The sequence below is a fragment of the Aulonocara stuartgranti genome (assembly GCF_965226115.1).
Source record: "Aulonocara stuartgranti genome assembly, chromosome: 23".
NCBI classification, from domain to species: Eukaryota; Metazoa; Chordata; class Actinopteri; order Cichliformes; family Cichlidae; genus Aulonocara; species Aulonocara stuartgranti.
In genome coordinates, this window is record NC_138958.1 from 28,817,623 (window position 1) to 28,835,846 (window position 18,224).

At 41.7% G+C, this 18,224-nt stretch overlaps 1 protein-coding gene across 6 annotated transcripts in view; it reads right to left on the reverse strand.

The window, feature by feature from the left end:
• prox1a (prospero homeobox 1a) overlaps nucleotides 1–18,224 on the reverse strand; it is a 121,134-nt gene that overhangs the window by 20,326 nt on the left and 82,584 nt on the right. For all 6 annotated transcript variants that reach the window (XR_014274804.1, XM_082524813.1, XM_082524814.1 and 3 more), the window contains 3 exons: nucleotides 16,889–18,115; nucleotides 12,653–12,760; nucleotides 291–485 (listed from right to left, as the gene is read on the reverse strand). Coding sequence is in view for 5 of the 6 variants with exons in the window: in XM_082524813.1 (XP_082380939.1) it covers nucleotides 291–485; nucleotides 12,653–12,760; nucleotides 16,889–18,115 (1,530 nt within the window). In the remaining variant the exon portion in view is untranslated. The remainder of the gene's footprint in view (nucleotides 1–290; nucleotides 486–12,652; nucleotides 12,761–16,888; nucleotides 18,116–18,224) is intronic.

Sequence of the window (18,224 nt, forward strand, 5' to 3'; positions counted from 1 at the left end):
ACACACACACACCATGATACAGTGAATAAATACACAAGTTCTGCTTTTTGTCTTTTTAAGGGTATTACTATTTTTTAGTTACTCTGATACTAATGCAGCATCATAGATAAACAACATATCAAGTAGTACAGACGTGCTGTAGAGTGACAGTTTCCCACTGTTGCTTACTTTGAGTTTCCCTCCCTATTTGCCATTTTCTCTCCATATTTTCTGTCGTTGAGTGGAACGTCTACTTCCTGTTATACAAATTAATACACCTGGCGTCCCCTAAAAAGGACAGCCCAGCTTACCTCAAAGTCGTTGGCCTTGTTGTAGTGCATGTTGAGTGCCCTGAAGAGTTCGGCATCTCGCCCCACAGTCAGCTCCTCGGCAGCAGTCACACCCTCGTTGATGGCCTGCCGAGCAAACTTCTCCATCTGGATGTAGTAGAACTCCCTGAAGTTGCTGAACCACTTGATCAGCTGGGAGGTGATGCATCGATTGAACTGTACGAGAAGAGCATCATAAATATAAAAAAAAGAGCTTTAACATTACATTTCCACCGCATGCACATGTTCCCGTAGAGCTGGGATTTTCCGCATGTGTGCAATAGAACTGTTGGTCTTAATAGCAAAATCACAACATGTCCTCTAATGTTGTGTGTTTTAATTCAACTAAATTGAATTAAAACTAATTAAAACTAATTCAATTTAGTTTTATTTACATAATCACAACGACAGTCACCTCGAGGTGCTTTATATTGTAAATTAAAGACCCTACAATAATACAGAGAAAGCTCCAACAATCACTCAACCCACTATGAGCAAGCATTTGGCGACAGTGGGAAGGATAAACTGCCATTTAACAGGAAGGAACCTCAGGGAGTTTGTTATTTATGTTTGTGTTCTCTTTTTAGCAGCATCAGGTTGTGTTAAAGTATTTTTTGTTGAATCATACCAATTAACATGATCCATTGTGCAGAAATTTTTGATGACTTTTGGTTGTAAGGTAACAAATCTTCGAAAAAGAGGCAGAAGACGGACTGCTTATTGCTGCTTCCTGTTTGTTGATGTAGACGTATCATAGCACAGCTGATGTTTTCTTTGGAACTTATTTGCCTGATGCTCTATCATCAAATTTGCCTTGAACTGGGCCTCCGTATGAATGCTCACATTACATTGTGGCACTACATGTTCAGATGAATTTGCTTTTTGTTCTGCAGCCTACATTTTCCATGCAAGTCTATGCAAATATAGCTCTAATTGTATGTCAACACTGTGCCGGGACTAAATAATAAGAAGGAATGTAGACAGTGTTGTTTTTTATTTGAATTTTTTGGTGTGTATACGTACACTGGAAGTTAGAGAAAAACAGGAACTATTGCCCCAATCAACCACCCCCTCTCCACACGTCTGTATTTGTCCTCCTCATTAGCCACTAGTACAACGAACACCTTTAGGCTCCTCGCTGGAGAAAAAACATCTCTTTAAACTGCAGCAATCACACAAGAATATCCCAAATATTAACTTATTGTTATGCCAGTTCGGGCTTTCACACAGAGCCAAACTGACATTAACAAGTCGTTAAACCCTCATCCTCATCAGCCTTACGACCACTGCGGAAAACGTCTGTTCCGATCCAGTTTTTTAGTTTAGCGAAGTTGTTTTTACCAAAATGTTATTAAATAATTGAGCTTTTACTAAATTAACATCAAGCTAGTTGTAGTGATATCAAATACTAATTTGAGTTTGGCAACAAACAGCTACAATTTCACATAATTGGCAAATCATCATTTTCCTGCACCAATAAATGATTCTTTTTTGATAATTTTCCACCTTTAAATAGATAAACTTCTTGTGTATTTGTATCACAGGATATAGAGCAGGAATAAAGGAAGGAAAAGGGAAAGTATCAGTGCGTACAGCAAGCACTGTGTGTGAAAATGCACAACAAACTTGAAGGGCTGAACATATTTTAAGAGATTTCTGTAAGTTTTAAGAGAATCATTTGGAGGTTTTTAAGGCAGCATTACATATAAAATATGTCTGAGTTTTCATCGTTCTCTGGAAAAAGAAATAAAACCCCCCACACATTAATGTTTTTTAAAAAGCACAGCGACAGCTCAGTGAAAGTGTATGTGGTGTGTTTGTGTGTGTGTGCTCAGTGGAGGGGAAAAACGGCTTTGACACAGAGATTAAGCTCAGTATTGTTACAAGACATTGTCTCACAGGAGCGAGGGATGAGCGAGAGAGATAGAGGGAAAGAAAGACAGACGGGGGAGAGCGAGCCGAATGGTGCGAGGCAGCGTGGAGAAAAAAATAGGAATGCACGGAGAGGGAGCGCAGCGGAGGACGGCCGAGGGAAAGATATTTTTTCAGGAACGGTTAGAGGGGGTGACATAATGGAGCATAATAGAGCGTGGTGCTGTGTGTGTGTGCAGGAGAAGGAAAGGGAGTTGGTTTTAAAGAGCATAGTGACAGGAGGGAAGAGTGTGTGTGTGAGTGTGTTGGTGACCCACAAAAGAGTAGCATGAAGGGAATCTGATAACTCAGCAATTAACACATACAAGAAGATGTCATTTGTAAAAAAAACAAAACATAACCATCCTGCCACAAACTCAAAGTAGGATAACAAGGACACCCACATTAATAATTAACATATTTTAGTTATTATTTTCACGAATAAATAAAGGTTAATTATGCAACTGTTTGTGTATCTGTACCATACAGGCTTCCAGATATGATCCACCTAAGAAGTTGGAAGATGTATCACAGTTTATCTGAGGATGCTGATGTAAGAATTTTAAATCCAGCAAAATTTTCGAAAACCTAAATTTTGCTTCTTCACTGTCTGATCACTGAAGTAAAAGGTGATAGGCATCAATTAAATAATCATTTAAGTCCCAATTTGAATTCAAATTGCCAGCATTTTACAAAGTCTCAAATATAATTACACGATTCACTCAAAAGTTTGGGGTCACTTAGAAATCGCCTTCTTTTTTTTGTGTAATCAAAGTTTTGGTTTTAATAATATTAACAATAACAAATAATCAGGGCATTGACAGTGGTTAAGACTTTTAATGGGCTTCATATGTCATTTTCATGCAGCCATCACACCGTGCTCCAGTGGGCTACGTAATGTAAGCATAGCGTGTTAAAAGGCTAATTGATTATTATAAAAGCCATTTTCCAGCCATGTTGGAACAGCTTTGATGACTAAAGGAGAACATCAGACTTCAATTACAGTCTCACAAAGGTCAACAAAAGTAGTTTTCTTCTAAGAAATGTGAGAAATGATTAAAATAGTGAATTTTTTATACGACAGTATAATAAAATAAAATGGCACAAACTGTTTCTAATCAGTGTATAACTGAGTACATCAGAGAGTCTAGTATGAGAAACAGCTCTGTTAACTGGTACTCAAAAATCAGCAACTTCAGCATCGACAGCCAACACTTGATTCTGGTGAAATTTCCCCCTTAAACTTTGCGTCATCAAAATTACATTTTGGGTTTTCCAAACCTTATCCTCCACTCTGCTTAATAAAGTGTTTCATCCTTAACAGTCGTGACTTTATCATGTTATGCTGTCTATAATGAATTAATATAAACAAACCCATATTTAAGATGATGCTTAGTATTTTTATACTTAATGACTCCAACTAGAGCAGGGCGATATGGCCAAAAATATTTATCACGATATATATTTGAAAATTTGCGATAACGATATAACCGACGATATAATTGATGCGAGACAAAATACAACTCCACAACATTACTAGCGCAAAAAGACAACCTTCCATTTATTTTCACTTAAACAAGAAGCTGGTTTTTATGTACATTAAAGCTTTATAAAAATGTAACAGTGCAAATGCAAATTCCTTGCTGAAAGTTTAACCAAAAGGCATTTCCAGTAGAAATGGGCTGACACATCCTGAGCATAACCATGTATAATATCCACTGAAGTTAAAAAGAGGTGCTTTGCAACATTAAACTGCAGTGTGCAGTACGTATTTTTCGCACCATAAGGTGCACGGGATTATAAGGCACATTAAGCGAAACAAAGCAGTCAGATAAATCAAACTTTATTAAACTCATTCTTCTTGCTTCCTCCACTTCTGTGCCATTGATTCATTAATGTTGAATTCTCTGGCAGCTGCTCTATTCCCATGTTGTTGCAGTATATTAATGACTAACCTCGTATTGTGGATGGATTATCTCAGTTGTTCTCCTGACTGAAGTTTGGTCCGTTTACAGCATCCTGCCATGCGATTGCATTTGTCTCTAACCATGAAGAACCTTCACGTTAACTTTTATAAGTGGAAAAGTGTTAGTGTTCGTCCTCCAGCTTCACTGTTTATGTTATGCTAACATAGCTGTGTCGCTAGCAATCACGTAGCACATCATTATATACCAGCTAGCCCAACTTCAGTAACCCTACAAACGTCACTGCTGTTTAGTTTTCTGTCTTCATTTATGTTGGAAGTGATAGCAGAGCTGTACGTTTGATTTTTTTCAGAAATCTCTCCGTCAGAACATGCTATATCATGCTTAGGTAACTAGCGAAACTAGCGAGCTAACTTCCGCTAGCTTCCTGCTAACTTCTAACTCCGTTAAATGTAATAACTTTTGTTTTCATGGATGCCTGGAAGTTAAACTTTATAGTTACACCTGGTAAAGCAGCAATGCTGATCGTTTTATTAAAGATGAAAGAATTTAGACAGTTTTTAACTCTAAGTGATGCTGCAGTGTTGTTTGACCTGAAAAATACGGAGTTTAGGACCCAGATTACTCCCAGATTTAAGAGCATCTTAGTCCGACAAATATGACAATAACAACGGCCGCTTGCATGTTCTGCAAAAAAATGTGCTTTGTTGTGTATCTGACGGACAAACACCAAACCAGTTCCACATCACTGAAGTTGCACCATTTTTACAAACCAATTCTGGTTCATCTGTTTCACTCAACAATCGGCCATGTGCGTATGAAAACAAAGGCACTGCGCATGCGCGTTTTACTCCCATTCTATCGCGATATTTCATTTTCCTATCGTTGCCTAACATTATACCGGTATTACCGTGAACGGTATAATATGGCCCAGCCCTAACTCCAACTAATCATAGATAGCCATAAGAAATTAAAAATGCATCCCAAAGAAGAGGTCTGGTCTCAGGAGGTTAAAGAAGAGGCAGTCGGGGGTATTTTGCATATAAAAAGAGAAGTCGGCACAGTCACCGGATCCCAGCTCTGTTGAGCTGGTGTGGGAACAGTACACCACAAGTTCCCATCGGACTAATCAAATGTGGGAGGTGCTTCAAAAAGCCTGATTACCCAAAGTATTTGAAAATAGATATGATCATTTTCATATTATTTTCACTACAAACCTTTTGTTTGTTTATGTGCATTAGTTTTGCTTCCACAACTGGACTTAAGAATAATGCATCCTTTAGATTTTCATTGGAAAATAAAGCCAATGTAGGATATTCTTTTCTTTCAGAAACATGAAACATAAACAGATTTGTTATTTATGAGTTCATACTGAGGTAACATGATGGTGCTATATAAAAATAATTGATCACAACAAGTCATGGTATATTCATTTATGTCTGACCCGACTCTGCTTGGACCTCTGGTTGGCAAACTATGCAACACTGATAAAACGGTTTATTCTTAATTTTTTACATTTCTGTCTTAATGTATAAAACCACCTCAGGTAGAGTTTATAAATATGCTGGTGGCTACAAAATGTAACTTGGGTAGGTACAGCCTGAAATCAGAAGCGTAGAAGCGACTTCACATGTAGTCAGATGTAGTCATGTCACCACCTGCCCTCTTATCCACCCACTATGTCATAAAGCTCATCACAATCAGCACAAACCACAAAAAACAGAAGGGGGGGAGGAGAAAAAGCGCTGAGGTGGAGGAATGCCGTTTTCTGTTTGCAGTGAAAAAGGGGAAAGAGAGAGTGTCAGAGAAAGTGTCAGGGTGGCCCGACTCTTGTTCCCTTGATGGTCCATGACACCCCACCCCCCGCCCCCGGGCCACATTCGAAGGGCAAACACACACATCCTTTAAGAATCTGCCCCCCCGCCCCCGCTTCAACCTGATTCACCATAGCTCGGCAAGTTCTGCCGAGGACGGCGTGAATGTGCACAATCAACAGAAATCTGCGAGTCGTAGCACTGAAGGTGTCTCGTGATTCCTGGAGGAATAGCTGTTGTAGGAACTTTCTGTTCAATTTATGTTGTAGGTCATTTCTGCTTTACCATACAGCACACAGTGTAGGGACTGCAGCTGCTTAAGGAATAGTGTGCAGAATCCTTGCTTTAGCAACAAGCCGCTTAGAATTTTTAATCACTTGTATCCAGTTTTGATTGGTTAATCTTTGTTGTGGCAAATTTTTTGCTTAAAGACAGATTAGATCATGAAAAGCATAGTTAATCAGCTTCCTGTTACACAGTTTTGAATTAACATCAGCTCAATGTAACTAAACGGTCTTAGGAAAGATTTAAGTAAGCTCATAAAATTGTTCATTTCTGATGTTCAGTTTAAACAGCATCAGTAAAAAAAGCTTTTTCCCTCTTCATATCCTGACAAGGCAAAATTGGCCGTATTGCTCATCGTGAAACTAATTGACAAGACGGGTGAGAGGCGGGCTGGACGCTAATTGATTCCTGCTGAGATGGCGGCATCCAGATATCATTTCAGCCTCTCAAGGCAAGAGTCTTCAGGGCTCTCGCTGATAAATGTGTGTGTGCACATGCATATTAGCGAGCGAGAGTGTTAAAAACCCTCAGCTGGCAGGCAACTTGCAAGTGAGAGTGCGCGAGTTAGACGGAGCTCCCCGAGCCAGCCAGCGTCTAATTAATCCTCCTCCACTCCTAACGAGGTCTTAATTATTCTTGCTGACTCTCTGAAGACGAGACGGCAGCGACCTCAGCGTCTTGTGCTTATATGTGTGATTGTCTGGTCAGAAGGCAAGAGTTTTGCACAATGCAATTAATGTCCCGGGCGTGCATGTGTATGTGCATGCTTGCTCATCTGTGGCTAAAACAGTTGTCAGCTCAACCCACTTCCCACACCGAGAGAGGAGACAATTGTGTGTAAGAGGCTCATCTTTAAGAACCAGTTTCCCATAGACAAAGTCCATTCAAGTCCAATTAGGGAAAGCCATTCAGGGCCCTAATTCCCTTACAGTGAATCTGCCTGATCCTTCTAACACATGCTACTTATTGTTCCCTGGGAAGGATCGGGGGGCGCTAGGAGTAAAAGAGAGGGTGAGAAAAAAAAAGGAAAAAGAGACACTGACCCGGATTTCAGAGACATGGTAATGATGAGGATAATGAATGCAGTGGGACAATGAAACAGGACACACACACAGACAGACAGCAACAGGGTGTGCTCACTCGCTCAGTCTTCCACGCACACACACACTAGCAAAGGCTTGAAAAGAACAGCTTCACTCATCACAAATAGGATTAACCATGATTCATTTTGATTAAGCAATGTAATGTCTCCCACTCAGAAATATGCTGGATTAAGTGGGATTACGACTCAATTAAAACAAAATTTGACTAAACTATTATTTGCATAAAATATGAAGAATAGGAAACCATAATTTCTTAAAGGCTAACTCTGTAGATGTGTACTTTTTACTGTCATCAAATCCCTTAAATTGATCTCACTAACAAGTGCCGTCTGGGAACGAAAGCAAGTTATATCAAATTCTTTGACAGAGCACACACACACACACACACACACACACACACACACAGGTCCTGAAAAATCTGCACCATTTTACAAGTTTTTGTGTTGCCTTTCTGAAAATAACCGTATTCGTCATGTAAGATTGATGATTTCGCTCTAAACTGGATTTCATACAATGAGAATTTCTTTTGTCATAAAAATATTGCATCCTTTAGACTTTCATTGGAGCCAACCATAATAGGAGCTTTAAGATCGATACTAATACCGATATTTTGTCGTTTAAAAACCTGATATATCAGTTGATATTTTTTCTTCTTTTAGAAACACAAAAAACCCAGATTACACTAAAATTTGTTGTCTGCTGTTATTTATAAGTGCCTACTAAGATAATGTGATGGTGCGATTTAATCCTGCTTTTTTGTCACAACAAGTTGCCTGATTGGAAGTCTGTGATACAATAGTGTCTCCTGTTTCTTCTTTGCCTTTTCAATTTTCATTTATTGACCAATATGAAAGCTGACACAATATATATATATATCGGCTGACTAATGATATCAGCCAAAATATTGTTCTGCTGATATATCAGTCTGGCTGTAAAAGCCATCCAATGCATTTTCATTCAGTAACTACCTCTCTAAGCAGCAGATTTGTCTGTTGTTGACTTTGTTCCACATTGCACGAGGGATGTCAGGAAATAAGGTATGGAGTCTTCTCAAAAGTCTAATGTTAAGCTCTTCCAGCAGGGCTCTGTTGTGATGTGACAATGACACACCATACTGTCTGTGTCATGGTCCTGGGTCGGTGACCCAGCGCTTTTAGTTATCATTTTCTGGTTTATTGTGATGATGATGATTATTATTATGGTTTGAGTTCTATGTGTTATATTCGGTCTGCCTTTGAGTCTGTGTCTCTGTCTGTCTATGGTGTCACCCCATCTGTTTGTGAAGCTGTCTGTTTAGATCTGTGTCTTGTTTGGTTCCCCGTGTCTGAGTTTCCTGTTTTATTGTGAAGGTCTCTGTCTGATGTGAGTGTGTTCAGTTTACGTTTCCCCTGTCCCGTCAGCTCTGATTTCTCCCAGCTGTGTTGCCCTCCTGTCTCTCATCCCCTGATTACTGGTGTGTGTATTTAAGCCCTGCGTGTTCTCCTGCCTGTTGCTGGTTCGTCTGCGTTACGTCGTGTCAGTCTGCGTTACCCTGTGTTCCACAGTGGCCCACAGTGGCCTGTTCCTCGTCTGCGTCTCTCTGCTTCTCATCCCCTTTGTCGTATGCTCCCAGGTCTGTTATTTTTAGTTCTCCCAGTTTAGGTGTCTTCAGTTATTTGTCATGCCCCACTGCTTGTTTGCCACTACACCTTTGTTAATAAACCTCACCAGCGTTTCATCCACTGCCTGCATCTTGGGTCCTTCTTCCAACTCCACACGGCTCGCCTCGGCGGCCGTGACAGTCTGTCCCTTGACAGCCAACAAACTTGTATCTTTACACTGCATTAACTCCCACTGTTTGCGGTTCTGACTGGACTTACAGTTCGAGACTCAAATACTGTATCTGCACACAAACGTCTCCTAATCTAAATCCATGTTTGTTGAGACTGAAGAGATTAATTGGATATCTTTTTGAAGATAAACCCACAGATTGCAGAGTAGATTAAATTTAAAAGCCAATATCAATCTCAAAAAGACAAACTCGTGAACCAAAGCTATGCATTAACTCATTAGTTCTAATTTATTCATTTTCCAAATTAAACCCCAAAGCCAGATTTTACTGGCCACATAAATATTGAGGATATTACTCAGATAATTGAAAATATGAGTTAAGCTGATTATAGAATAATATCGATGTCAGCACGTAGCTGTTTTAAACTGTCTCTTCTTGTTCGTTTGTGTGTCTCTGGGTGTGGCACTAGCTAACTCACCCAGGCACCTGTACTATGAAGCAAGCTGAAAATACCCGTGATATCTCTGCTTCATCTGGCTTCATTAAACCTAAAAACTGCAATCAGGCTAAGCCTTGTTATGATGAGGATTTTCAGATCTGCAAGTAAAAGCCAAATTTCCCGAATCAATCAGTGTATTTGTTGCCGCTAGATGATTAACTGCAAATATTGTCCGGATTGAGCTGCACTTTTCTGATAAAAAGAACAACAAATCAGAGGAATTTAGAAATACTAAACCAGCTAAAAGCAACATAATTGCTGCAGCCAGAGCTGGAAAAGTACAAAGACGTGTTGAAGCATAAGGTATGAACCATTATTAGTGCAGAAGTAGATTTGACTGTATTTACATCTGTGTATTCTTATGTGTTGTAGGACATTAACTCCACTTTTACCCTGGTGTAGGTAAACGGCACTGTAAAAACATAATTTACATAGGAAGGTCGGCTTACTTGCAAATCTTCTGAGATCATCAAGCACTTAAATAAGCTTGCAAAAAAAGCAGTTTACTTAACTAAGAATCTATACCACCCAAAGCTGTAGATGCACATTGTTTGAGCCTCTCACAATCCACCCACAGTTCTTCTCCAAATAGTGATCCCATTATTAGAAATGCACCATCAGTGCACTGCACTTTCATATGTGTCGATTTGTTAGCTGTCCTCAAGCAGTACAGGTGTTCAGCACAAGTAAAGATGACAGTGTACCACCTTAAAAATGCAAACCCTTCCTATGACACTTTAAACCCCGAGTTAAACCTGAAGGCACCTCGCTGAACGTGATTTATAATACACCCCCTGTCAAGTCACCGGCTCCTATTAGGATGATGCATTTGAATGTAGAGTTTTCACAGGAAGAAGATCCTGTTTAGTACAGCCATGTCAAACTCATTTTTACATCGTGGGACATATACTGAAACTCCTCTTTCTGTCAGTGTAAAGATGTTTAACTACACATTGAATCCCATTTAATTTAAGAAAAAGAAGTATGATTTTTTTCATCAGTTTTTCATCAGTTTTTCTACACGATAAAGAAATGTTGCTGCAGTAAATTAAATAAATCAGAGAACTTGAAAAAACAGGTAAAGTTCTGGTAGCTCTCTGCACAAACATAATTTATATTAATTCAGAGAAACCTTCACAGGAATCTTAAGATGATCCAAAAGCCGTCTAATGGGCCAGATTAGAGCATTTGCTGGGCTGATTCTGGCCCCCGGGCCACATGTTTGACACCCCTAGTTTAGTATATATGATTATAAGATTAGATTGGTCACCATTTATATTACAGGCAGCTAAATTGTATTTATTTGTATGTCTTCCACCATCTCTGTGGTGGAACCTACACTTTTATTGTGAAAGTTCAGAGAGATCTGTTGGCTCTCACAGAAGAGGCAACTGTTTACATTGCCCCGTTATTTATTTCCTGCAATGTACTTGGAAATTAAAAGAATCAAAATCTGCAAAGAAGAAATTGTTGGAAGCTTATGCCAAATCAGCAATATTGTAATGTTTGTAAGTTCTGAGAACATGTTCAGGCTCATCAGTGACAGATTCTCTTGGAGAGATGATAAACCTTTAAAGCACGTTGATAAAATGTTCCTTTCTTTGCTTTTATTTCGACAGTAAAGGTACATCGGCTAATGACAAATCACAGTCTCACACACTGGGAGCAGGTAGACTTAGCAACCTTGTGTTTGCCTAGCAACCTGGTGTCCCGGCGACCCCTGTTGCCATGGCAGCCAATGAGGATGTGGCACTGCCACAAGGAAGTGGTCACCGCAGATATGAGCCAAAGGCCAGCTGGTGTGTGTGTCTGCGTTTATGCTCATTTGAATACAGCGTCCTGAATCTGTCGAGGAGCCGTATGCTCCTTTGCAAAACACGTAGCAGCCTGTAAACACGAAACAATCGGCGTCTTTGTTTTAAAGCTGTTGTTCTCTTATTCTGTCATCCATTTCATTTTGCTCTCCCCTCCCCTCTGTCATTTTCTCAAAGCCGTCCAACACACACACACACACACACACACACACACACGTTGTCTTCTACTTTTTTCTCTTTTTCTTGACTTTATGTACTTGATCATTTTTACTCTATTACTTCCGTTCATATCCCATCAAATGTCAAAAGAGCGCACACGCAGTGCTTGTTTCCGTGTCCGTGTTTAAAGAAAAGTTCAGCTTCTCATTTTGCGTTACTGAGAGTGAAAGCGTTAGTGTATATGCATGGGTTGTGGGTGGCAGGGAGATAAAATGAGTATTACGGGGGGGGCCCTCTTACAGTTTGTGTGTGTGTCAAGAGAGGGAAAGTGGGCGTTAGCACCCCTCCTTCCTACCCCTGGCCGATTAAGGCCAGAAACTCTAATTATGCTACAAAGACGTGACAGACTGGAGCACCCATCTGCGCTCCAGGGTCTCACCGCACAAACACACACACACAGTTTAATGGTGCAATATAGCTGAATATAATCAGACAGCAAAATGCACACAAGTCAGAAAAATACACCAGTGTGTTTTTGGAGCCCGGACTCTAAGGATGCCGTTACATTCCCAACATTAACGTCCATATTTGACGTGAGAGCGACTGCAGTACTCATAGCTCTTCTTATTTAAAGCCACTCACTTTTTTCTGCCTTTGTCTGTCTCTTCTCCTGACAATTACATGTGTGTGCCTTGAGGATTTCACCTTGAGAATTCAGAAACATATTAAAGCGCATAGCCCAACTTTTATTTTGCATAGTTTGAACAACTTAGACAAAGTCTTATGCACACAGATCAGTTTGATAATACAAACTATAATCTGTCTTTAGTTTGGAGTTTCAGCCCTCACTAAAATAATTATCCTAGATTCCCAAGAGAAGTACATACTGTGGATCCAGTGGGGAAAAAGTGTTGTAATCACTAAAGTTAAATGATACAACAAACTGAGCAGGGGACTTGAATGTGACTGACATAAAAGAGAAAAATATGATTTGTAGAGAGCAGCTGCAGGAGGTTCATTAAAGAAAACAGAAGGAAAAGAAAAGTGAGGAAAGAGGTCTTACCTTGACGTCAGAGAAGTACATTTTGAGCATGTTGGATGAGGGATAGCGGGTGTAGAAGAACATCAGCTTGGCCTTCTTCAGGTGGTTCGGAGACAGGCCCTCTTGAATCTGAGCATTAACAGGGTCAAGGAACCATTAAACAGTTTGTTTTTTGGGGACCAAAGCTTTTGAGGAACACAGTGGAGGGACATTTCCTCTGACACAATCCACATTATGCTTGTCTAAGCTTGGCTAAGGAATTGCCACGACAGCAGTGAGACCACACTCGTTACATGTGAATGTAACATCCAACCCACCTGAAGTCTGAAAACCTTTCAGTGTGTATGTATTCCTTTTTCTAACACAAACTCTATAACTGTAGAGCGACCAATGAGAGGAGGATGATTTTCTTTTTTCAAAAGCATTTGTGAGAAAAGCTCACTACCACACTGTGAGGAAGGAGTGACTAGTTTTAAATGCAGAAACTCTGATAAGTCAAAGCCACTTCTGCGACGGGTGTGGAGCAAAAATCAAACACAAGCACCTGCTGGCTTTTGATCAAATCCCAGCATCTCGCAGACTCTGCCCATCCCACTGTCTCAACAACGAAAATAATAATTGTGCAGGCCCCGGTTGTAGGGGCGCCAAGAGTATCCGTGTGTCCGAGTGGGTGTGTATGCACACGTGTGTGTGTTTGCATGCGTGTGTGTGCGTGACAACAGCTGTGCCCCACCACGCTGCCATTTCCCCACCACATTAACAGCCCTATAATCTATCAGAGAAGATGAGGCAATCAATGGAACCCCCTGCAAGGTCAATTAGCACACAGAGAAACACACACACATACACACATAAAGACAACCCCAGGGGCCCTATATGGCTGGAAAGAGGGAGAGACTAGCATCAGCAATCAGGAGTGGAAAGTGTAAAAAAAAAAAAAAAAAAACGTGGAAAAAAAGAAAAGAAAAAGAGCAGCTTTGGGACAAGAGATTTAACTTTGTCAGCTTTTTGCAATTTGTTGTTGTATCTACCCATCAACCTTCAACGGCCAATAAAAAATAAAAAATAAAAGAAAGGCACACCGTCGTCTGTCTCGACCTAAAAAGCTGTCCTGACTTCGTGCTACTAATTAACATGACCCAACAACACGATTAAAAAGGCCTCTCCATATCAGAAGCTAGAGGTGAGCCTCGCTGTCATCCATCATTCATTTAGCAGCAGATACGTCCGGTCAGCGGACAACAACACCATCACTTAGTTAACATTCATGCCAACATGTCACTGTTTGTGTGCATTTAGATCAACTGTTTTTTTTTTGTCTTATTTTTTGTGGACACGCATACACATTTAAACACACCCAACATGACTCAGAGTAAACAGTGTGAAGCAATATAATAATGAATAAATGCCAAGTGATGTGCATGTGTGTTTGTGTGCATGTAATAGTAGCTAAAGTGAGTCACTGAATAAACACATTTTTTCTTTTATTCTTTCACTTCTCTTCCTCCTCCTTTCCTATACGTGCACGTGCGTGTGTACCTGCCACTTCTGCTTAGGGACAGAGATGGTTTACGTGGGGGCTTACCATATCAGGTGTAACTTGACCTTGTTACCAGGTGTATGTGTGTTATGGTGTGTGAATGGGGGGATTGGGAGGAGAAAAGATTGAGGAGGGAATAAATTCATAAATGAATGGAGGACATCTGCTCAGCTGCGCACAAAGGCTTAAAGACACACAGACCTGAGTGTGCATGCGAGTCTTTAAGGTTAGCTATTATCAGTGCAAAGGCAAGTCTTTCTTAAGACCTTACAGCTACCAAGATTGCATTCACCATGTCGTCTCTACTCTGCTTTATACTAGACACAGAAAACAACATGAAAAAAGGCAAATTTGAGAAATGTGACCGTTCACAGCAGGATTTGTGGATTTTTTTTCTAGTTAACCAGGTCATGACTTGCAGACATCGTTGGTTGAGTGCAATTATGTTCAAGAAAAGGTGGACACTTTCTCCAAAACTGGGCAACACCACTCCAAATCAATCAGGATGGATACATGACACGAGTATGCTTTAGATTTATACCCGAGGAAAATCAAAGTGTTAGCCTGGTGGCACATCTGGTGCTCATTCCTGTTTGCTTCAGCAAATTTGCACAGTAAATGTTGTATGTAATTATTTGTTAATTGTATGTAATGACAAATAATTTAAGTAGGCTGGCGGATGGGTGTGTAATTTGCAAGTGTAAGGATAATCAGCTATCAGAATTGGACGCTTACATGCACACATACATTTTTTCACTGAATGCAGCTCAACTGTTTGAGTTTAATCCTCAAATATCCAAAATTCTTCTCATGGCCTGATTTTATTATTTTATATTTGCGTACTGAAATTCACGACAGACTGTTTTATGAGATCTGTTTTATGAACTGTTGTCGTATTATGTGTATGTTTGACAAACAGACATACGTGTCCTCGCGGTCTTATTTCTCTTTCCTGTGTTATTTAAAGCAACAGTTTGTGAGCCTGAGCCCAAGGTGAATGCTCTCTCTGCTTTGTCAAATTCAAAACGATGAATTTCTTATAAAAGTGAATAGTTTAAAGAAAGAAAGGAGAGAGGAGGGTTTGAAGGGTGGTGCTCAGTATGTTTGAAATACTAATGTCCACTTTCAAAGATTTTTCTTTTTTCTCGGCCAAATGAATGGGAGAGCATTTTGGAATGAAACGGCTCAGCAGGATCAAGAGACGTGTCAAATATTTTTCTCTTTTTGTTTTTTTTTCTAATTAAAGCAACATCTAAATTGGCTTTGAAGACGACGCTGTGATCAAATCCCCACCACAGCTGCAAGGAGTTCCCATTTTATCAGGTTCAAAGTCTTATTTTTCTTTTCACTTTGTTGTTCAAACGTGTGTTTTTCACGCACGCCCCCATGTTTGCACGCATGCATGCATGCGTGAGTCACTGTGTGTGTTTGTGTGCACAGCGGCTGGGAGAAGCCCTCTCCATATGAAAGGTTAGCAACAAGAAGATAAACAGCTACCTGCAAACACCTGTCCCCATGCACACGCCATGAAAGATGATGTGTTTGTGCATGTGTGTTTGTATGAAGCAAAACACACAGCTGTCGAGCCACCGAGACCGAAGGCCAACAAATGAAAGTGAGTAGGAGTGTCCCAGAACAACCTGCTAACAATCATAAAAAGGAAACTAAAGTGTACATTTGAGATATTACACTTCTCCTTATGTGTGCCCACAAGGTTGAAGAACACACATTTAGAAAGTGTCTGTCAGTAAGGCCAAGCATTTGCCTGTTCCCCTCTCCTGCTCTTTGAAATATGATTAGCTTTGAGCTCCTATGTACGAAGTCTTACCTACCCTGCACACACACACACACACACACACACACACACACACACACACACACACACACACACACACAGACAGACAAAGTGAAATATGATTTGCTTTGAGCGTTTATGTACAAAGTCTTTGTGATGAAAGCGAACCTAACAGCACAATAGTGTCTCAGACAGTGGTAACAGTGTGTGTGTGTGTGTGTGTGTGTGTGTGTGTGTGTGTGTGTGTGTGTGTGTGTGTGTGTGTGTGTGTTGAAGAGGGAGCTCACAAGCCTTTCTCAGCACCTTTAAACACCAAAACCTGCTGCATGGACTTAAAAGGGCTTTGAGAGAGCAGCGTGCGACCTGTTTAATCTTCCCCCTCTTGCAAGACCGGGCGCGTCCGTTTCATCTTCCCCACTCAGCTAGGAAACAAGAGGCTCAGACGAGGAACCAATTAATGCAGATTAATTGATATTAAAGAATTTATGTGACTGTTGCCGCCTCCTCCTGCTGCTGCTGCTTCTAACATGTCTCCGTGTTTGACAGTGTTGACTGAAGATGTGACTCATGTGGGAAAGAGAAATAAGATCAAATGCGAAAAACAAAAAAATAATCTCATTGTTGTTCTCATCCTATCTTTGTTTTTCTACTGACGAAGCCCCTCATTTCCTTTGTGCACTGCAGTGTGGGACTATACCGTCCATCAGCCACACACTCTAAAGCCTAAGTGTTGCTATTAAAAGTTTCAAGTAGGCAGATTGTTGCTAATTTTAATGCACAAAACCAGCCTACAGTTCAAGCCGGTGCAGAATTTGGATGAACACAATGTTTTTGATTCTAGCGCTAAAGCGTTTGCAGATGTAAGGCAACACAGGCACTCACACAGACTCACAAGTGCTAAACCTTTCAGGAAAAAGGATACAGTGCTGCCAGAGTAGGGCGAGATGTCAGACATGTCTTGCAGGTCCCCACACTCAGACTTGATGAGGGATAGCGACAGACCCTCTGGGCCATGTTGGTTTGGGGAGCTCTGCCTGTGGTGATGGTGACCAAGATGGCCTCCCGCCAGGGACGCCATTTTGGTTCTGAGGCTGGTTTCCCGAGTTATGTCCATCGAATCGGGAGAGGACCGGTGGTGGTCCTTGGGCCCCGGAGGGTACCCGGCTCCACCCCCATGTGACCCCAGGGGGCTCTGAAAGGGGTAGCCCATGAGGGGAAGAGGGAACGGGTGGCGGAAGGATGGAGGGCTAAACCCGAGCGAAGCTGTGAGGGGAGTGGGGTGGAGAGAGGGATGGTGAGGAGGAGGGGGAGGGGGAAGAGAGGGTTCGGCGTTCTCTCCTCCTCCTCCTCCACCGCTCTTTCGCACCACCAGAGGCAGTGCTTCTGTTTGGTCGTTGGGCATTGGCACACCACTTAGTCTGCTGCTCAACCCGCCGAACGAATCCAGCGGGCTCGGGACAATCACGTCCCCAAAGCAGTGCAGCCTCTGGTTGGAAGAGTGGTAGTTAGGAGTGGGACTGCCATCGCCGTTCAGACTGAGGGCCAAAGCGCCGCCACCGAATCGAGAGTCAGGGGTGAGGGAGGGCATGGGGCCAAAAGGTGGGGGGCACGAGGAGGACGAGTTGGAGGAAGAGGAAGGCGCGGCCGGCGTGGTGCTGTGGCAGCCATGATGGTGATTAATGGCCTGTTTGGGCGAGGAGAAGCCTTTGACAACGGTGTCGACAACCTGCGACACGGCACAGTTCAGCTCCTGCTTCAGAGTCTCGGCTAACTGCCTCCCCCCTCCTCCTCCTGCCCCCACCGCCCCCCTCCTCTTCATTACCCTCTCCCCGTTCCTCTCCTCTTCCTCCCTGCTGTCCACATCCTCCTCCATTTCTCCATCTATCAAGGCCTGTTCTCGGAGGAGGGCCCGTGCCCGGTCCAGGAACAGACCCGGGTCCAGCTCAGAGAGGTCATCGTGGCCACGTCGGCCCCTCTCTCTGTGCCGCTCCTCCAGGCCGTCAGAGCGGATGCTATCCTCTGACAAGTTGCCGTCCTCCTCTCTTTCTCCGCCTCGGTCAGGCTCACCGTTCTCGCCATTGTCTTCCTCCTCCTCAGTCTCCGAGTCGTAGATCTGGTAGAACTTCTCCTGAAGCTGACGCAGCTGTTTCTGAGCACAGGAAAGAGAATGTAAAGAAGAACCTCTTCAACTCATGACATAAAATATTTTCTTGTTGCTGTTTTGTACCTAATCAGCTAATAAGTAACCCAATGTTTTT